General features: G+C 41.5%; 1 protein-coding gene across 1 annotated transcript in view; it reads right to left on the reverse strand.

Annotated features, from left to right (window-relative positions):
• The window catches only part of FAM120A (family with sequence similarity 120A), a 103,007-nt gene that overhangs the window by 12,606 nt on the left and 67,411 nt on the right, over positions 1-22,990 (reverse strand). Inside the window, exons 11-13 of the mRNA XM_011384782.2 lie at positions 13,380-13,629; positions 6,515-6,629; positions 1,183-1,392 (exon numbers count right to left, since the gene is read on the reverse strand). Of these exons, the coding sequence (XP_011383084.1) occupies positions 1,183-1,392; positions 6,515-6,629; positions 13,380-13,629 (575 nt within the window). The remainder of the gene's footprint in view (positions 1-1,182; positions 1,393-6,514; positions 6,630-13,379; positions 13,630-22,990) is intronic.

Here is a 22,990-nt window from a genome sequence, read left to right on the forward strand (position 1 = left end):
TTTCACGTTAGTTACATCATGGAAAACATCATAACCTCTACAAACATGTGTTGTACAACTTGCGTATGTCAAATTCCACTGAACTCAGGGCCAGCAGCACTATAACTCAGCCTGAACAAAGTTCATAACATTTAAAACATTCAACTGGAATGTCTTGTGTACAACCAATCTTTAACCAGAGAATGTGAAAATCTGCTTACTCTGTAAATCAGTCTTTAAGAGACTGCATGTTTTCTAGTCTAAAGTTTAAAAGCTTGAAGATAATGCGAGCCTCTTTTATGCAATAGGACAAAATAACCTGATAACCTACTTTATTTTTAATTTTAATTAGAATTATAAAGCACAGTCGAGCCTCATTATTCATAAGCTCCACATTTGCTAATTCACCTACTTGCTAAAACGTATTTGTAACCATAAAATCAATACTCGGCGATCTCATGGTCATTTGCAGACATGCGCAGAGCAGGGGGGCAGGGGGATAGTTTGAGTTGCCAGCTGAGGTTGAAAAGGGTGAAACTCTGCCTTTACCTCAGCTTTTATACTGTAAACAATTGTCCTGTTTGCCATCTACTTAGTGCCACATTTTTCCGGTTTTTGTGGGTGAAATTGCTTTTGACATGGCTCCAAGCACAGTGCTAAGTAATGTCTGTGTTCCCAAGTGCCAGGCTATGATGTGCCTTATGGAGAAAATACATGTGTTAGATGAGCTTTGTTCAGGCTGAGTTATAGTGCTGCTGGCCCTGAGTTCAATGTGAGCAAATTAACAATATATATTTATTAAGATGTCTTTAAACAGAAACACACATAAACAAGGTTATGTCTTGATCAGATAACAAAGATGTTGTGACTGCGGGATCACAGGAACCTAACCCTGTGTTTCCCCTATGAACAGAGGTTCAGTATCTGCTAATTCATTGTCTGAGGCAAATTTATAGAACACAATTACTGTGAAAAATGAGAATAGAGTGTAGTATGTACCTAGTCTTTGGCTCATGTGGGCACTGAACTGACATTGACTCACGCATGGGGCTGGGCCCAATCGAAAACAGAATCCTGTAGCATGGCATCATTATAAATTCCGTATGAAAGATGACCAATTAGCCAGTAAGTGTTATTCCCTCCGGGTGGAGGCAGCCAGCCCCTCCTCCCCCACCCCTAACAGCCTGTGTTCCTGAAACTGACCTGACCATCACAGAGGTCGATGAGTGGGGTCTTTTCCCGGCTTGCTTTGAGGAGTTTAGACTGGAAGAGCTTCCCATCAAAATACATCCAAGGACAGCAGTGTTCCCAGGGCACAGGCTGGCCACATGCGTCGTTTGCAAACAGGGCCATGTCTACGCCACTCATGAAGAGAGCTGACAGCTGAATGCCTCGAGGGTCGAGGTTCTCAATCTTTAAATGGAAAAGAGTGATTTCTATGGAGTAAGAGTACTGCAGTACCCAGTTCTCACAATATCTGACTATAACTCTCCATGGTTAACCAGGATATCCCTGAACCAGACATCCTAAGCAGATATGTCAATCAACACTGTATAAGAACCTAGCACTGGTCTCAACACAAAGACTTTTTATGTTATTTAACAAATTTAAATTTAAGAGACTGTTTTATAAATATACTGAAATATTTCAGTTTGGAATTTGTGAAGTGTTATACAAGTCTAAAGTAATACTGTATTTAAGGTTGACACATGATAAAGTAACAAATTATTAATAGTCTCAGCGATTAAGCCCACAATTCATTTATGAAATAAAATTTTCACTTCAGATTCTATACACTGGTAGTATATTAACAGAAAGATTGTAAAAAGGAACATTCTAATAAGATTATGCATTTTTCAAGTAGTTATATTAAAAAATTACTTGGTATAATTTCATTATAAAACTTGTACTTTATGTTTACATTATTTTATATGTTAATGTTTTAAGATAGCAACTTATTAATGACACTGTCAAAATGTTTTAGGAGAAATGGATAGCTTATAAATGAAAGAACACAACAACAAAAACATTGTATCTGAACCATGCAGACTATCAGAACCTAGAGACTGTATCCCAGGGTCTCTGCTGGAGCCCTCCTGTGTGCACACAGCCCTCTCTCCTAGCATCTGATGTGCAGGGTGAGGAACTTAAAAATACAGTCAACTCTTGATTATCTGTCTGTGAAGGACCTAGTTTGTGGATTATCCAGGACTGAGTTTTAGCTGTCCTGGTTTCTGTCTTCCCACCTGGCATGCTTATTTTCTAAGGTGATAGTGTCTAAAGAATGCAGTCTTTTCAGGGTATCAACCTAAGCAATGCCTAACTGCGGCAGGTAAACTGACTTTTCATTATAAAGAAAAAAGGTCATTCCAGTGGAAATACTGAGGAATTTATAAATATCTTCTGCTTTGTGCTGTCAATCCCCATTATCAGCTAACACTGCATTTTCCAACCTTTTTTTGTTTTGTTTTGAATTTTAAGTCAATGCAGTTCAGAACATCCTAAACCTGGAGAAGTCTGTCTACCCCTCCCGGCCCACCCCATTGGCTCCTGTTTTACTCATACAGTGTTAGAAAGAGGAACTAAACATGTTCAGTTGAGGGCAGGTGGGGTCAGGTGATGGAATTAGATGAGCAGAAAGTGGAGAAAGAGAGGGTCAAACAGAAAACAAATTCAGCTGATTCCTGTTTCTGCGCTGCAGAGAGAAAATGAAACCTGCCTTCTCCTCTGAGAGTCTTCAGGCAGAACACGGGTATTTATCCTCCCTAAAAGCTGACACTCTGGGAACATGGCACAGCAGCAACACTCAACCCAGCTTGGGGGCTATCTATGCAGACACCCACCCTGCCCCCTCCTGGCCCCTCTGCAGGGGCTCAGCAGCCTAGCCTCTAGCTGCTCTCTTTCTGCTGGTCACAGCCTCTGGGTCCAAATCAAGGCTGAGAGAAAGGCGATGATGGTGCTTGTGCTGCTCTAAAGATGTCTGCTCATTACCCAAAGCTATGACAGGTGCCAGCAGTAGCCTTCTGGAGAAAGATGAAGCTGCTGTCATTTCTTAGTCACTAGTAGTATTGGTCATATCAACAACAAACCCTTATTTGACTAATATAGCTCAAAACCACTCTGGGCAGACAGTTCTCTGAGAGCTAAGGTTAAGAAAGGATAGCCGGTGTGTGGAGCACAGAAGCACCCTATTCAGAATGAGTAAGCTCCTTGTGAGCTGACAGGAGGAATGGAGAAGCCTACACATATTATTTATTTTAAATGGCCTCATCATTTGTTAAGGAATTGTGTTTTTATGGCTTTAAAAAGTGATTTCCAAGTCTATTTTGGTAATGACAATTACCATTGATTTAACAAAGAAAAATTCTTAAAAGTTATCTAAATAATGAGAATAAAATCTCAATTTCTGTGTAGATTTTGCCTCATTTGAAGATTTTTTAAAAATTACATAGCAATTTATATGTCTGTCCCTAAATGTTAATTATACAAAGAATGCTATCTGATATTTATAAGGAACTTTAATAAATATGTATCAGGCACTGCTCTAAGTATTTTTACATGTATTATCTCATTTAGATTTCAACAATCATATCATACAGGTACTGCTCTTAGTAATCCATTTTATAGATAGAGAAACTGAGTCACAGAACACTCCAGGTCACAAAACTGGTAACTGGCAGCACGAGAAACTAAACCCTTGACAACAGAAATTGCTGAAATATTTACACTCCAACCTCATTATCTTATACCAAGTAAGATAAATCATTCAAAGTTTGTCAACTAGATTAATGTTGACAAAATTTTCTGTCTTTATAGGAAATACAGATATGGAACTTAAACTCTGCCCAATTAGCTTAAGAACCAAACTCCAGTAAGGTGACTTTGTCTGACTTCTAATTACAGGGCAGCAGATTCTTACTATGATCTGTCCTATTTACCTATAGGCACCACAGACAGGCTGCAGCCCCTAAGACTGTCTTTAAAGCTCTTCGTTTTCCATCTTTTATATTCTGCATTTGGCATGTAAAACTGTTAGAAGAATTAAGGCAATTATAGGAATGTCAAGAGCAAGGAGAACAAAACTGGGCAAATACTGAAACTGTACAAAGGTTCTTCTCCTCGTCCTTTACCCACCCTCCTCCAGTGTCAGTGCTGATTCTACCTCAGTAATTACATTCATGCTGGTAACCTAAAAGCACATAAAAAATATACCAGAGGAAGGGGCGTCAGTCACTGCCCTAGGTCCTCAAGGAGCCACACAGAACACTCAACTGTTCATGGTCACAGCCGGTGGACAGAGCACAACCCAGATGAAACTCTTATAAAGTCATCTTAACTAACGGTTTCAACATCTTTTCTCACCAAACCTCCCATCAGAAAAGCCAACCAGAGGCCAAATTATTAGAATTGGGTCTTTTCTTTCTCTTTTCCTCTTTTTTCTCAAAGCACATAATAGAAGTGGGAGAAGAAAAACAGGGTCTGGGCAATCCACAAACTGGATAACGGCCCCTAAAACAACACCAAATATCAAGAGTTGACTATATCCTACATACTGAAATGGTGTTTTATAGAAAAGTATCGTCATTGCTTTTGATATATTAAACAACTTTTAGGTTAAAGAAAAAAGCAATTTTAAAATTTACTTTTCTATCATTGAATTTTGAGACCCCCTCCTCAGCTCCACATAGGGATTTTTGTAGCATTTAAATAATGATTATTCTTATCAGTTCTCGATCTCATAGCTGAGAGGATCTTTAATCTTAAAAATCCAACTACCTCTCCACCCAAGGAAAGCTGTTATTTCTCCTTCTGGTTCTTTCAGAATCTATGCTGTTCATGAATGGAGTGCTGGCATGCAGGCTGCCCTTGGTGAAGGGGACACAGATCTCCAGACCAGAAGAGCCGAAGGGACGGGGTGGGCCTGAAGTACCTGTACTTCCTAACATAGCTCTAGAAATACCTAGCTTTGGATGAAGAATCAGGAGAAAACCATGAAAGTATTAAGACCTCAAAAGAACCAAAATGAAAGCTTAGAGTGTAACTGTCTCAAAAGTTATATCCTATGTGTTGATCCAAAAATGAAAAGGATATGGGAGAAAAGATGAACTTGGAGTAAAAGCAACTTGATGGTGAATAAGGCTTGGTGGGCATACCTGATACCTGGCGGTCTGATTTTCAGAACTGGGATGTCAATACTGATGTAATAATCTAAATAAGAGAAACAGGAAGTAGAGGTAGAGGGATGGCACCACACTCTAATAAAAGTATTTACAACACCCCTGAGCACAGTCTGGTGATGAAGATGGTGGTGATGGCACCACACTGTAGGACACGGGAGGGAGAGCCTAAGCTTAGTACCAGCCTCTCGGGACACCCGGCCAAATATTCTTGTACAAAAACTTAAATTCAAAACCATTAAAAAATAATAATTTCTGTCTAACAGAAAGGCTTAATCTATATAGTAAAGAACACAATTTGAGGTAGACTCTCCTGTTTTGTTGTCTTATTTAGCTTGTTTCAAAGTCATCAGAAGTCTATGGTGACCATAAACGACATGGGCTCCCCACAGTCGATGGTCACTCAATACCAAATTACTGAATTTAGCTCAATAATTTAGGGGAAACCGGAAATTTATTGAGCCCCAACTGCACAATACTGAAAATCTATAAAGCAAGCCTAAAACTCCTCTGCAGGGAAAGAACGCCTTCGTAAAGAATGGCAAAAAGATCTAAAAGTGAAGGCGATTTTGTCAAAAGAGAGTACCTGATTACAAATCAAACTTTGTAAAATAAATAAATAAATAAATAACCGATGGCAAAGAAAAAATCAAAACCCTATATATTAAAAAGAAAAGGCAGATCTACTAATTCAGCTAACTCTCAAAAGTCTTGAACTTTCTAAAATTTAGCGTAGAAATTAGAAAGCAAGTACAGCCATGCGAACACAGCAACTAATAAAAGTGCACTGGAAAGATAAGCACACTGAAAAATCAGGTGACAACGTGGAGAAAATTAATATTGTCAAAACAATTAAAGAACAAAAAGGAATCACTGGAAGGGAAAATTAAAAAGAATACGATGTTAAATGCTAACTAAAAGGGCACAGGAATGATGGTATATTCTTCAAGTGGTTTTTTAAAAGGGATTTACAATACTAGGAGGACAAAGACTACTTTTTAGAGAAAACGAATGTTGTAATTAGGAACATCAGAATGAAATAAGAAAAAGATCCTGGCCAGATGTTAGGAAACTCTTAGGACCAAGCCCTCCCAGGATTTGGGATCCCAACCTGAAATAAAAGGCAAGTTTATTTCCTGATGTGAAAAACAAGAATAAACACCCACTGGTAAACAAGGGAAAATCTTTGTCGGACAAAAGTAGAGTTGACTGTTTCCACAGCCGGGAAGGAAATTCCCTTTGCCCTGAAGGCTCTCAAGTTTGCATCCTTAGTATTACTAGTGTGGTGCACCAGTGAGGTGAGCTGTCCCATGAGCTCCAGAGCAAGGCTCCAGGACAAAGAAGGAGGCATCAGTTACCTTGAGCTCCTGCAGCTGATCGGGCTCATAGAGTTTGGGAGACAATGCCTGAGCCAGGAAGGCGTCCAGCTCCTGACGACGCAGTATCCGTGCTCCGGGCCACTGAACCATATACCTGCAGGGGTGGACAGAGGGGTTCTGGAGTCAGGATGCAGTGGTCACCAGTCACATACACAACCTGTTCAGGTTCTGAGGAGATCTGGGTGACACAAGCTAAGGAGGTGTATATAGATTTCTTACTTAGCTTTTCTATTTTCACTGGATAATGCCAATTACAAATAAACACCGAATCATCACCTGGGCTGATCAGCATGTTTGATATTAGAGTCATTAAAAACAGCACACTAAATTTATACATACTACAAACCAGTTTGGTCAGTGATTTTTAATACTTCACTCTTGTGAAATGCTTAAGTCCTGAAAACACATTATAAGTACAAAATTTATATGATTTATTTATTTTAATTCAAGACAGGATACCCATTAGGCAGATCCCAGGTCCAGATTACTCCCTTGATGAAGGGCGAGTGTCATGTGAATCCTCTGCACAAGGGGCTCCGGCAGTGGCAGATGAATGTACAGGAACTAAGTAGGAAGGTACCCCAGAATGAGAACTAAAGCTGCAGCCTTCAGCATGCGTGTCTACAGGCCCTGGTCTGAGCAGCTGACAGGAAGTCAATTTCTAAATCTACCATATCTATGCGTACTTTCTGCCTAAGAACCACCAGGTGTCCAACTTACTTTTTTTCTACTAATCTTCTTGCCCTTACTTACCTTACTGTGTGCAGAGCCCCTGCGACAACTCTAGGGCATTAAGCAAAGGCACAACCACAGATAATGTTTAGGGTGAGAAAATGAGAGATTAACCACTAAGAACCTGGTCATTAAGTCCTCTTCAAGCCCAACACTTCTCAATTCCCTGCATTCAGCAAAAAATTGAAGAATAATCTAATCAAGTTGCCAGCTGACCACTAAAAATAACTTCTGGTGAGAGGTTCCTATGTCATCCTTGGCAGATAGTTCAAAAGGAGTTTGGAGAATTGTGACATACCTCACAAAGCTCTTTCCAGTTCCACCTGGAAGTTTTCTCAGGACTTAAAATCTAAGTCAACAAAAGCCAGAATCAGAGTAGGTGCAAAGTCCTAGCTTGTTATTTTAATAATTAATATTAATCCACAGGAACATGAATAATGGGTAAAGGAGGAAGTTCCATCCGGTTGATTAAAAGAAGTATTTTCAATAAAAATCCCGAACAGAAAAACTTAGGTGCTTGCTAGGTGCCAGCCACTGGTCTAAGCATTTATATCCACTGGGTCCTCATGTAATCATAGCAACTCTAATGAGGAACCATCACTGTCCCCTTTGAGAGTGGGGAAATTGAGGCACAGAACTCATATGTCATGGTAAAATTATGTAGTATTAGTAAGAAGGAAATGAATTTCAAGGTAAGTGAAGAGTAGAAGTTAAATCTCTGTGGTATTTAGATCCAATCAGATCTATTTAAAAGAATGATGTAAAAACTTTATTTCATTAGACTGTCAATATTTGCAAGGACAAAACAACACCCTTTGCAATTGTTTGAGAGCCACAAATCTTAAATACAATGGTCTTACTGAGTTTTAATCAGGGCTTGATGCAAGAAACAGCAAATACAGAGAAAGTCTCCCCACTGTTGTATGAAAAACATTTCTGTGGAAAAGACTATGCTCAATATATAATGTTCTTTGCCAAAATATCCATGTTATACATCTCTTTTATTTTTATTTCATATTTTTTTTAAATTGTAAAATATACATGACATGAAATTTACCATTAGTAAATTTACCATTAGTGCAGTGGCATTGAGTACACTCAGTGTTGTACAGCCATCCCCACCATCCATCCTCACAACTCTTTTCATTCTGCAAATCCATGAAACAATAACTCCCTCTATCCCTAGCCCCTGGCTAGATGTTCCTTTAAAAATTATGAATCAGAAAAAAAAAAAAAACTGTCTTGGAAACAGGCTGTTTTTCTCACGATCTTTCCTGGTTTTCTTGGCAACAAAGACTCTAGCACTCAGTTTAGCTGCAACAACAAATAGCCTTTTTGATTCGAATACCTGCTATTTCCTCTACGTGGCTTCCTATTACATTTTAACAAAGTTACTGTTTACCTCTTTCTCACTGTAAGTCATAGGAAAGCCTTTCTGGATGCAGAAAGTGTGTGAAATGTATATAAAGATATGCATGTACATAAACACACAGCTTCAATACCATAAACATGGATGGCGCCAATGGCACACCCAGTTAATCTCATCTGTCCACGCTACTTTGTAGCTGTGCACTGACAGTGTCCTCAGCCTCTTTTACGTCGCTGTTTTCCCCAGACATTCCTTTCCATGCCTTCTCTTTGAGCCTCAAGTTTCCTATCAGGGAGGTGTGAGAATATTGTAGATGCCCCTTTCCCGCTCTCCTCTCACTGCCCATTAGGAGTATGGGTGCTGGACCCTGGCTGTGCTCCTCAGGTGTTGGAATAGGCTCTGCTGGTTCTCTGAGTCCTGTCTGGGGGCTCACACCCTCCATCCTATTATCTTACTTATTGAGCTCTTCCAGAACGTAACCTAGTCTGTCCCCTCAGGAGAATCTGAGCTCTCCTGGATCTTGTCTATTTTTCTGGGCTGTACCCGGGAAAGGCTGCCTCTCTTCTGTTCTGGACACTTGCTTCAGCCTTGCACTGCTTGGAGGGTGGCCCTCTGCTACAAGAATTCTAGAGATCTGGCTGCTGTTCTTCCCCCATCCTCCCGATTGCTGTCCAAACATCACATCTGGAACATAAATAACATATGGATGCTAACACCACTGGCGAAAGCAGCAAGGAGACCACCACCTCCCTGCTGGCGTATGCCTGCCCCAAATGCAGAAATGGAATCTCACCCTGAAGGAACATGGATAAATCTAGAGTGAGAAGCAGCCTCCACAGAGGTTGACAAACTGCAGCTAAGGGCTGCCGCCTGTGTGTCAATACTGTTTCTATTTGTTTATATGCATCTGTAGATCCCAGGTGTGCAGACAAACCAGGACTCGTTTTTCAGAAACATCTCTGCATCAACCCAGAGAAAGAGGAGAAGCAGTCGAGACTGGAGGAGACATGGCAACTGAACACAAGCACAAGCCAAGATTTTCTGTTGCTAATAAAGGACATTATTGGGACAACTGGTGAAATGTGAGTAAGATCTATACATGAGATGTATCAGTATTATTTTTTAGATTCTGATAATGTCCTTGTTTTTTAGGAAACACAGATTAAAGAGCTTAGGGGTAGGTAAAGAGACATCATATCCACGACTTACATTTGAAGCATTCAGGACAAACACAAGGATACACACAGAGAGGAGGAAAAAGCCAATGCAGTAGAACATTTAATGAGTGGAAAATGTGATGAAGGACAACCATGAGCTTTGTATTAACTTCACAATTTCTTCAAGTTTGAAATTACACAGACGAAAAACCCAAAATGATCAAAGACAGAGAAGAAGTCTTTGTGAATGACAGCCTGGCCTTGCAATTGCCGACCATTGTCCCAACCCAGTCATCAAGGCTAAGGGTCACGCTGCAGGGCCTCACCTAGTCCAAGACGCAGTCTCTGTCATTTGTCCATTCCCCCCATCCCTAGCTTCAGCCTGACCTCGGCAGCCCTTCTCTTGTTACATGGCTGTAATGTCTCCAGGCTGTAATGTCTCCAGAGAACAACCACTGGGCTGCCAGCCTCAGCCCACAGCCCATACTCCGGGGTCTCTCGGAGGCACACACCAACTCTGTTACTCGTCTTTGCCCACTCTCTGTCCCATGCTCCACATTCTTTACTCCGAAACTTCAAACCTCCTACTCAGCCAATCCCCATGTTCTTAAGTCATACCCACTGACCAAATACAGGTTTCCTTCACCTGCTCTCCCATGGCCTCAAAAACAGAAGGTAGAATGGATTGTCTTAGTGGAAACAGACTAACACATTTATAGTGTTCTAGCCCTAAATCCACAGGACTCGTCCCATGAGAGTGTCCCTCCCTCATCTCTTCCCAATCCTCATCTCAGTGCAATGCTTCTCCTTGGGATCTAAAACTCCTTGCACCTCATCTCAGTGCAATGCTTCTCCTTGGGATCTAAAACTCCTTGCACCTCATCTCAGTGCAATGCTTCTCCTTGGGATCTAAAACTAAATCTTTCCAAGTGGGGAAAACCCTGACCCCAGGCGCCCACCCCACAAACAACAGTCTCTTCACATCAAGCACATTATCTGGCTTCCACCTGAGTATGGGGGCCTGCACTATACTCACTGCAGTGTCTTGACACCACCAAGATGAGCATAGGACGAGATTCGCTCAGATCCAAGATTATTAGTTACATTTATTAATCTTTTCAAGGTTTAAAATGAGTACTTTTTCATAAACAACTACAGAAACAAAACAAAACTCAACAATAAAGACTGTCTTAAAAACAGGGACCAGGACAGTCCTGAAGTCTGGGAAGGCTCTGTGAAAGCCATCTGAACAGTGCCTAAAAGAGGTGGAGCTGTTTCTGGGGTAATGGCCCAGGAAGGGCCACGAGGACCAATATACATGAAGAGGAAGAGTGTGTCCAGAAATGCTCATAGAAAGATGGAGACATGTCCAGTGCCCCACGTGGTTGAATGCATGAGCAGACAAGATGTGAAGGCACCACCACCCCAAGAGGCATGAAATGACGTGAGCACCCTGCTCCCAACAGCAGTAACTCATCCTACATTAATGCAAGGCTGCCCCATAAGCCTAAGTTGACAGGCTCTTCAGGTCAGGCATATGGTAGATAGCTGCCCCAACAAATCAAAGGCCACGCATCATTTTAAACTTAGAAGAGATTAACTACAAAGTAACTAAATTTATTACTTCTAATTAATTTTATAATACTGCAAGTCTTAATCTTAAATTTTTGACAAATATAATGTTTTTATTGATAAAAGCAGGTCCATAAATGAATATTCCATCAGAGGAAACCAGAAGATTCAAAAACCAAAACAAAGAACTAGTCTTTCTCACTAGCTAATTATCAATGGAAATAAAATAAGAAACTAACACGTTATGCTTATTTTAGTCAACCTCAATTTAATTAAAGAAAGGCTTCTAAGTAAGTTATTGGCTTTAAAGTCTGTTATGAATTTAAGAAACTTCAGGAAATAAACACCTGACTAAAGCTCTGTCCCCTGTCCTCAGTCAAGCAGGTGAGACTTAGTAGACATCAGGAGCCTGAGGATGAGGCACCAGCCCAGAGGGACTGGACACAGGGGGCTGGGCAGGTTAGGGCCTGGAGGGCAGCTGGGCCTCAGGCTCTCGCTGTCTGCCAGGGTCAGAGGCCACACATATAGGGAAAGAGAGTTGAGACAGGCAAGTTGGAGGCACCAGAAGTATAAGCCCAGAAGCTTATGGGCACATGTGTAACTGTAAACACACTAGGAGGGCCTGGTGTCCTACACTGTTCCCACCACCAGGAACCAGGGCTGCAGGGAGAAAGGGGCATCTAGGTGAGGTCAAAACATTTCTGCAAAGAAATGCTCATAGAAAGATGGAGACATGACAGGAGGCCAGCCAGACAAGGCCCCAACTGGCCCAAGAGGTGAGATAAAGCATCAAATTAAATGATGGTAGCAAGAGACTAAAAACCATTGAAGAAGACAGAGCTGTCTACATTAATAGAAAAACACTGAATGTTCACAAAGTTGCGAAGTGCCTCCCATGAAATATGGGAACAGAGTGGTCTCACTAGAGAAGTCCTGCAGACACTCCCTTCACCAAGTGGTCAGAATGTAGATGCACAGCCTGGACAGGACCACAAGGAGCAGAGAGATGTATAGCCATGCCCTCCACGAGCATCTGCCCTCTGGAAACCGATAAAACTTTACCTCTGAATACAAAGAGAGGGTCTGAAATGGACTATGAAATAAAGACAGAAATAAAGTATTGATGTTGATTGATTCTGATGGCTATATTGTGGTTATAGAGGAAGTGTCCTTGTTTGTTAGAAAATCACACTCAAGAATCTGGGATAATAAAAAGCTCTTTGTATTGTACTCGTAACTTTTTCCTAAGTGTGAAATTAGTCTAAAAAAAAAATAAAAAACCCCAAAACTAATAAATCTGATACACGTATGTATGCCAACTCAAACTGACTCCAAAACACCAATGGTGTTTACACAGGCAGTCACAGCCCGCCAAATGAGAGGGCCTAGAAGCACAGTGCCCAGGGTTTTCAAGCCCTCTCTCCAGGAGAAGCTGGTCCCTTATAGGCAGGTTGCAGGGTAGGGCAGGGGAGATACAGATGAGCCTGGGCATCTTGTGGTACCAAAAATGCAAGGACACGCTGGGGGGACAAGACAGGAGCTCACTGAATAAGCTCCCAAAGCCCAAGCTGAAACAATCTGAACAACCGAATAAACAAGGATACATCAGGTTATAATGCTAGGAATAAAACATAACCACAAGTCCATACTGATCTACACATGATTAAACAAATAAAGAGGGAAGAAGAGACATATTTTCCTTACAGAACAATCCCAAATAATATATAACATAATCCCCCCAATAGCCTTAAAAGTCTTTAATATTTAAAAAATAAACTGTTTAAAATTATATTTTTATAACATACATGTTCATCAAATATACCTATTCTGTAAACATGTAGCATCAATTCAAAATCCTCATTGCATTTACATGGCCTATATTTCTATAATATACGTAAATCAGATGTAGAAAAATTTCAACAAACAACACGCTGCATCTGGAATACCCCCCACACTGTAGGTCATACAGACATGTCTCTGTGTGCAGGACCTGTGGCTGCTGTGCCACACCTACCGTAGGACACAGCACAGCACCGTGAGATGAGTGGGCACGCTGGCCGGGTTGAGCATGGCTGGAGTGTCCGATCTCATGCACGCCAGGAAGGCCCTCATCCTGCGGTTCTTGTCCTCCACTGCCTTCCCCAGCCAGAGCCTCTTCAGGTTGGGGCAGGTCCACTCCCTGAAGGCAAGAGCTTCCACCAGTTCCGGGGTTTGCGGAGACTTCCCTTTGTAAGCTGCCCACTCCTTAATGATCACTGGTGAAACTACAGGAAGGAAATCAGAAGAGAACCATTTATGCCCAGTCTCAGCTCCTTTAAGCCTAACAAAAATAAACCTGCTCTAGTAATTATACCCTGAAGATGTCATCTCTCATGTAGCAATATATCCTCGAGTTAGCAAGCCATCATCCTTACTTCTAAGAACTCTGTTCTCTACTTTATGCACTTTAATTGCTCATTTAGATTTTCAGTCAGGCCACCTATAAATTTCTTCTCGATCAAATCATGACTTGATTTGCCCATGTAACTAATGTATAAAAATTAAAGATGTTAGACAAAATGTTTTAATATTAAAATCCATTTAATAATAATAGTCTTAGTAATAATTGGTATAATTCACATAAGTTTACATGATTATCATGGAAAATCCAATTTAGACAGCTAATCTTTTTCTACACAGATACTTTTACGAATTAGATTTAAGAAAGAACTTGCCACTTTACTTAAGGACCTCTTACTTTAACAAATGTAACAAAATGTTAAACTCTATTTCAAGGATCAGCAAGGGCAAACCATCATGTAGCGAGAACCCAAAAGCCCAGTAAGGGCACAAGCAAAAGCAATATTCCATGTTAAGAAATTCCAGGTGACGCCAGCACACAGTAATTCTATTTAACGAGATTGAAGACAAAGTGTAAAACTCCTCCATTTCACCTCAAAAAAAAAAGCAAGATATTCTAAGTTGATACAATACAAAACAATGTTTTATCCACAGTTGTTTTACCGCTATTAGTGCTGTAAATTCTTAAAACACATAAATATTCACATTTCCCCCACATAATTTCCAAATAAATTAAGGAAAAATTATGATGGGGAATAAAATGAAAACAAGGCATACTGCAGAGAAGTATGTTACAATTTCATACCAAGTGTACTTAACAATCTAAAGGTAAAAATTGGGTGTACAATTTATAAGTAACAAATATCAGAACTGAAGCAGAATCCTGTGAGCAGCCAGTGCTGGCAGGGAAGCCAGGACGGTGCTATGATCTAAAGTGATCTTCCACAGCTCAATTTTTCCCATAACAGTACCCAACCTGGGCTCTTCTTCACTAAAGTAACACCTGAGGCAGCTGAGAGAATGAAGAACTCAAATCTTGACAAAGTTAAATTATTAACTGGCTCATCTCTAGTTCTATCCCAAGTCTAAACAGAATCAGGTAAGATATCTCTTCAGAAGTCAGGATTAGAAGGCCAGGAGTCAGATGGCTGGTACACACATTGTGTGAGCAACAGGAAAGCAAGCTGGGCACATTCGACCCCAAGTAGCCAGGTAAGGAGCGGGATGAAGAGAAGCCCTGGAGTCACGCTCCTGCAGGAACCTACCACCTAGGAGCTGCCAGAGCAGGGGTGCAGGTCAGTGCAGTTCTGGAAAATTCTTCCTCTTACAAAAGAGTTACTGTATTGTAACTGGGAAAATCCTTTTAACTTACAATTGAATATCTTCGTGTTTAAATGTTAAAACTTAAAACACTTAAAATGCTTAAAGTCCATCAAGTCAAAACAGAGATACACATGTATATATAAATACATGCATCAATATTTTCAGATGCCAGACACAAACACATTAAGCCCCCATCATCCTGTCCTCAGACTCACAATCTAACCACTCCCCGCATCTCCAATCCCTGCAGAGCTCCCATACCCAAAGTGGAGACATCAGCACGACAGGGCCCTCCTGGGTGTGGCATCTGAGCCCCCTCCCCCTCTTTGCCCCAACTCCAGTCTCAGAGGCTAATGCTGTCAGCTCCAGAAAAACAGGTGAAGAAAGGTTTTACAAAATGAGTCATTAACTTGCTATGTTTCTATTAGGTTATTCCGCAATCTTCATTTTGATGTCAAGAAAGACACACATGTATAAATCTATTTTTTCCTTAAGTAACATCTTCATTTTGGTAGCAAAAACTTATTTAAAGAAACTGATTAGATTTTATCTTTGGTTGTAGAACTAGCTATTCTAGATTCTCTCACTCCCTCGAAAAACATACGCATGTGCACACACACACACACAGAAAGCATGAGTTTCTGCATCTTAAAAAACACAGATTATAGTATCATAAGTCCCCTTTGTTTTCTCATGAGAGGCATTCTTATTAAATCTAACTTCATCTTTATCCATTTATTTCTTTCCCTTTCATCAGCTTTGTTCTTGCCTCTCAATTAATTTTTAACCATCATTTTATTATGTTTTGTTTTCATTCTAGAAATAAATTTTTGGTAGAGGATTTTCATTCTCAAGTTTGGAATGCTTAGACCTGTACATAAAGTTCCAAGATCCTACATCAAAGGTAAGTGGAGGTTAGAGGTGCTGGTCCCTCCACAAGTGGCTGTTCCACTTGAGGGTTCCCTGAAGCTGCCCTAGACAGCTGTCCACACTAATTGGGGCTCTAAGGAGCTCAAGTGTGCCTGAATTTACCTGGCATGATGCTACATGGCCCACAGTGGTTTTGTATGAGCCTCTCTACAAACTGGTGCCCAGGACTTCCAGCTGATGCTTGTGAAGCACTGCCCAGTCCTAGCAGGGACATGCAGTTCAGTGCCCACTAGGAGCACAGGGCAGGGGAGACTGAAGCTCTGAAAAAGGTTATCAGACATATTAGCTTCCTCTTATCCTTCTAAGCATTTTTGTTGCCTAGCTGCACTATTCATGATAAGAACGGCTCAAATCTAATTTAGGAAATACATGTCTTTATCAGAGAAAATGTGCCATAACAAAGCTTTGTTCCAAAAGCAAAGCTGCTCCTAGCTTGCTTTATTTTTAACATGTGTGTATCTGTTTTAAACAACTGAACATTTGTAGATCTTCTGTATATACTACCACATAATAGCTGAGGAACCTTCGGCCAATCACCTAACATATTTATTGAGTACTTACTATGTATCGGGCAGGGCTGGGACATAGGTGAGGCATGTAAGGTACCCAGGGCTCAGGCGCCACTCACCATGTGCTCACGTGAGAGGGTCTCCTTAAATTCTGAGGCCTGGGCCGCTTGCCAGCCTGCTCTGCATCCCTGCTCCCCCACACCCCAGTCTTGGAACCAAAAAGAAGAAAAGGACTAACGACCCTCTCTGCAACACAACTCTGATGAGGAAACACAAAGGCACCTTACACCCATTATGTGGTTACAAGTGGCTCATTATATTGGAATAACTAATTAAAGATTAGTGTTTTTTAGATTAATAAATTTCAAGGAACATTATTTTTGGGTTGACACACAGCAGTCTCTGCCTTACAAGTTCCCCGACATGGGGCGCTGGCACATACAGTACCTCCTCTTCGTCTGGCTCCTGGCCTCTTACTGAATTATTGCTGCCCTGGATGGAGGGCTCAGTCTCTGCGACACAGCTCACAGGAACAAACAGATGCAAAGGAGCCAGGAAATAGGAAGTCATCTAGGCTCTTATCATTTCTGCAAAAAACACTATGGAGGGATTATTTGGATGGAATGAGGCAACTGGATTTCGAGAACCACCTGAGCGCACGTCTGGGCCTTAGCCAAGACCACTGTGTTGTGAAACCACTTCTGCGATGGCACCACTCTAGAAAGACAGGTTCATACTGCCTTGTTAAAGCAGAAGAATAGTCAGCTGATCCAGCTACTAGCCATGAATAAATCTTCTGTCACCATCAATATTCATCTTGTCTTTTCTACTGACAGGAAAACTGACAATTGCAGGAAGTAGGCAAGTAGGTTGTGTCTAAAAGACAATATTAGAGCATCTTCCTTACCTAACACTAAACTGAATTTTTACATTGGGAACAACTTCAGGGCATCGGTCTTCTTGCTAACGGAGGCTAACTCTATAATGTACTTTCTTATAGAATACTTCTTCCAAATACAATTTCAGGGCAGAAAACACTATTATACTTAAGCTATCAGTAAAAACTCAATGTTTTCCATTAGACATTAATCATCTTCTACCTTGGAAATCTATTATAATGGTGACTTTGGGATTCATCCCAGCCCAGCGATAATGAACATGTTTCATTTTGTAAGCCAATTCCAGCTGACTGGTAGTGGCTGCCTATAGTGCCACATGATGAAGTACATCACTAAGCTCAGTACCAGGGCATCATGAGCAACACCAGTGCCTGCTGAGTGCTGAGGAGTGAGAGTTGTGGCTCACGCATGACATGGTTACAAGTGAAGAAAAGGATGGATATTGATGAGTTCCAAGACTGCGGCCAACTGGACCTGTGGTCTGTCTGTGCATGAGTGCACACATGGGAGTATCTGTGTGTGTGCACACACTTGTGTATGTGTATGTGTGTATTTGGGGAGGAGCTATTCTTTTACTTGCTGAACTTTCCCAGGGCTATGGAAAAAAAATAACACCACGCAAATAAAAACAAAACTCCAGTTCCTTCATATCAGGGCAGAAACAAACATGAGTGCAATGACGGCTGCTCTTTTCTTCTAATGGGAAAACTGCCAGTTAACTTCCAAGCAGTCCATGCGCAGGCGGGGGTCCGGCTGGCTCTCCATTGCCTCATGCTGACACATTTGTGTACACACCCTCCACGACTCTCAGAGGTAAAAGGCTGTGAATGTTTCCTTTAAACCTTTCATATCTAAAGCTAGGGGCAGCCCTCTGTCCACAAAAATAAGTTCAGTAGGCCACATGGTACACAGAAGAACACAGCGTTCTAGAAAGGTAGTAAACGCTATTCTATTCTTTACTTCCCCATTAATGTCATTTCTAGTATATTCTAAACTCAGAAGTTCAAGTAAATATTAATCCAAGAGTGCCCCTGGAACCAAGCCGCCTTCCTACATCACTGGAGCACGGCTGCTCAAAGTTCTGGAAGAGGCAGTTTGCTAATGCTACTCCTAGAAAACTCTGTAGAATAAAGAAATTTAGATTAATATATAAACAGTTTTCACAAAATCATGGGGAAAATGTTTATGGATAACCAATTTTCATATATATTGAAACAGCACACTAATACTGCTCATGTTACAGTATTTTTTATAAAGTAATGTAATCTACAGTGAACAAATTTAATTAATTTGTTTTTAATAGCAGTCTCAATTATTTGGCACAAAATTTCTCAAGCCTATTGGACCAGGAAAAATCAATGTTCTTTTTGGATTTTCCTGATAGCTTAAACAATAAAGAATAAATATGGGAAAAACCCTTTATAAAAACAGAACTCATAGTATATAAACTTGCTTCCTATTTCCATAAATTCATCCCATCTACAAGCCTGTTTCTTTTATGTACTTAACTTTGAGGTACTAGGGAGACTCATTATAGAAAAGAGGTCAGTTTTATTAAGTGGACGGTAATTTTAAAATGTACAAATCACTGAAGTTTATTCCTGGATTTTTAACTCTTATCCATAGCTGAGGCGAGTGTCCTCCTGTCTTTTTAGAACCTGAGTCTCCTTGCTTCTGGCTTCTCCCCATTCACCCCGAGGAGCAGGGGTAAGGGAAAGGCACCCTAGTGCCCAGGGGCTAAGGGGTACCCTCAAGGAGAAGAGCCACCCAGGCAGCAATAGCCAGACCCACCTCCAAGGCAGAAGCAAGTCTTAGAAGCAGCCACCTCCTCTGGATTTCACACACGAAGGCTTCCCAGGCCAGGGCTGGCTGAGACCCAGGTACCTGTCTCCAGGTCCAGCCTTTATTTTAGCAGCTACAGAGACAGCTCCCTGGTCCTACCTCCCCACAAAGCAGCCGCCACTGCCACCACACCAGGACATCTGGGCAAAACCACCTGTGCGGGGTCAAGAGTCTTCTGCTGGCCCCACTGATGGGACATGGAATTCCACAACAATGACTTTGGTAGCATACTGCTATCATAAACAAGTATTCTAAAATATTGCTTAAAAAGTAAAATCATAGAACCTAGGAATGGACAGAGAGTAACAGAAAATAAATTGCCAGCATATAATTCAATGACTTTCTAAGGCTGTAATTTTTTTAAGGACCTAATCGTAGATAACCTACTTTAACCATATTACTTTAAAAACGGAACTTTGGTAAATTATACAAATATTCACTGTAGATTATGATCAATTTATTATATGCCTAATCAAAAGACTAAATTTCCAAATGGATACATGTCTTAAATCTAGTAAGAGTTAAATATTTTAAAACAACCCTTCAGACTTCAATATGCCCTTTGACCAGTTCTGACAACAAAGCCCTCTTGGGAAACTTCTGATTGTCAAAGTGACACCAGGAAAACGCATCTGATTGATTACATAGCATTCTAGAGCTGTGTTAGAGCAAACCCCTCCCATTCATCACCCACTTGAGTAGGCGGGTTCACTGGAACCCATGTAGTGTGGTGCTGGTCACCAGACCACCAAAGTGAACAGCAAAGCCAGCGGGAATTGGGGGAACAAACCTATCCTAAGGCCCTCATGGTGCACCTTCACGTGGTTTGTCAACTGCCTGCAATGTGCCACTGATTTCATTTCATTTACATATGTTCTAAGAGTTAAGCATGATTTCAACAATTGTCTTTCAAATCTTGTCAACTAAGAACTCCCAAGTTTAAGGTCAGCCTCTTTTCACCAAGACCAAACATTGCCATTTCCCCATCTCATCTAAATAGTCAAGAAGCTACGATATTTTCTCCTTAAGAATATAAAATGTATAATCACTTAGATGTTCTAGGCATGGACACCTTAACACGTGACATCGTCAGAGTCAGTGTTTAAAGCCAGCCGGGATCTAATGAAGAGTCCTAGGAAGTAATCCTAATTTTAATGCACTGTTAATGAGGAAGTCAGGTTGCACAGTGCACATGCTGGTTTCTCGCACAGGTTTGGTCTGAGCAAATTGAGAGCATTCAGACTCAACAATCACAGAAGATACTCTGAGGACGAAATTCAACCTTGTGGAGACTTGGTGTTTCAGTTAGTGACATCATCAGCAGACGTGTATTACTATATACAAACCTTTTCTATAGGCAATTTCCTACTTATTAACATAACCAATGCATGAAACAAGTTCAATTTTATGTTTCTCCAAAAGACCAAGATTCTAAAGCCACTTATGAAAATCTCACCTACCAAAATTACAAAGCTAACTAAAGTCTCTCAACTTGTAAACTCAGAGGTTAAATTTACATATCTTTCTATCTAGAGGTAAATTTTTATTTATAATAGCACTTTAATAATAACTTTCTCCAGGTAAGTTTAAGCTCTAGGGGCTAATTCAGGTTTGTCTTGGCAGTGGGCATCTGAATCACCCATTCTTCCCCATTTTGAGGTTTTGTCTTTGCTTCGTTCGGTTCAGCCACAGCCCCTGCCCAACCCATCTTCCTAAACACAAATATCACTCTTAACCAGCCTTCAATGGCTCCCGCTTACAGAAAAATCAAAACCCATATTCATAGATCATCTGAGAAAAGACCACAATGTGTTTAGTGCCGATCTTTCATAGAACCTCAGGGACTATCCCACACACATGAGTGTCATTCTCTATACGCTATCCTTTGGGTCTCCACTCCAAGCCATGTATCTACACCAGTTATTGCCAGCTGGACACTCCTCTAAGAGAGGAGTACACAGCAGTAATAGGCATAGATCCTACTTACCATTTAAAAAGTATTAAATGTTAAACTACACTTGGCTTTGGCCCTCTTCCACAATGGATGAGCACCCCACTCCAGTGTCACCCCTAAATCCAGTTCCTTTTCCTTAGTAACAGCCTGCTCCCTTTCCCAAACCAACATATCTTCACTCCAGTTCTTCCCTTCACCAAGAAAGGTGAATACAGACCCTACCTCCATTCCTCCCTCCCACCAAACCCTAACACCACTCCTTCTCCAGATTTCTCTAATAAATTCAACTTCCTCTCCCCCGACTCAATACTTCCCATGGGCCAAAAGTAACAATAACAACTCCTCTCCTATCCTTAAAAAGAAGTCAGAGGAATGGGCAGCGGCAGGGAGGAAAGGAAAGGGAGATGCCCGTCGAATTCTCTCTGAAGCTAAGGCCTTCTCCCATTCACCTCAGCCATGTCTGACAAGGCATGCTGGTGCGCCTTCCTCCCCGTTTCTTTTGTATCCCCCTGTGCCTCCTCCCTACCCCGTTCAGAGCCTTACAGAATCCATTTGAGTCAGACCGACTGTACCAACCTTCTCCCTTCTTCCCCAATCACCCCATTTCCCATGCCCTCCAGCCCCAGCTGGAGCTGGCCTGCTACAGGTAAGCCGATCCTGGCATCTCTCTGCAAGTCAGTGTCAGGCCCTCCTGCGTGGTCTGCACACTCAGCCCTGCACCAAGCAAGATATGCCTCTCTCTTGCTTATGCTCAGAGGATGCCAGTCCATTAGTGAACACCCTCCTCTGCCCACTGCTTTTTCTACTGTCTGCTAATAGGACAGTCTCTCCCAGGCCAGCAGGGCACCTGCACCACCTGGTACAAAATAACCAGTGAGGAGTGAACACGCTGCATTTGCCAGCTGTATGTTTCACAGTGTTTTAAAACAGCAGACTCGCAGCAGAACAGAAAAGAACAAGACTCTTACTTCTGCAGAGCACCTGAAGTTCACCTGCAACACAGAACTCCCTAAACTGAAGGGGCAAGGACAAAGCAGGTGGGAAGGACACACACTACACACTGCCCACTGCAGAGGGCATGAACGGAGCACGCGAGCAATATTCAGGCTGCTCTATGAAGCTGTGAACACTGTAAAAGGGAGCTGTCCTGGGATCCACATGAGGGTTCCCTGAAAACTGAGGGGTCTGCTGCATAAAAAAACTCCATTTCTGGAACACACACACACACACACACACAAAAAGGCTAGCTTTTACTGTGAAAGCCAAAATGTCATATGGCATTGAAGACATGGCAGGAAGTGGGGCTGCACGGAACCCTGCAGCACACAGCACTCTAGGCCCAGCAGAGAATCAAGGGCGTCATGGGGCCTCAGCTGCTCAACGCTGGCAGAGAACCAAAAGGGGGTCACAGATACAAGGCTAGAGCAGCCTGGGTGGGAAAACTGATCAACTCTGTGTGAAGAAAGGTCCTTTTTTTCTGAGCAAATAAATCACATAGTATAAGGAAAGAGAATATGTACATCAGGAATATACTGGGCCTCTGAAAATAGTACCCACTGAAAGCACTCAGTATTCACATGGTATATCCTCTCCAGCTCTGATTTAGGCAACAAAAGCATCAGCTGGATGCGGGGCTGGCACCACCTTTACCAGCTACAATCACACAAATAGCTTAGTGCCACTCTCAGTATAGCTGTCCTCAAGCAAGGGTAGTGACAGACGCTTCATTTTAAAGGCTTACAGAAGCACAATTTTGTTATAGTCATCAGAAACAGAAAACTTAGGAATCTATTAAACTGAGTTTTTAGCGTTGCTGGAAGCTCTCTGG

Source organism: Pteropus vampyrus, unplaced genomic scaffold (genome assembly GCF_000151845.1).
Source record: "Pteropus vampyrus isolate Shadow unplaced genomic scaffold, Pvam_2.0 Scaffold623, whole genome shotgun sequence".
Classification (NCBI taxonomy): domain Eukaryota; kingdom Metazoa; phylum Chordata; class Mammalia; order Chiroptera; family Pteropodidae; genus Pteropus; species Pteropus vampyrus.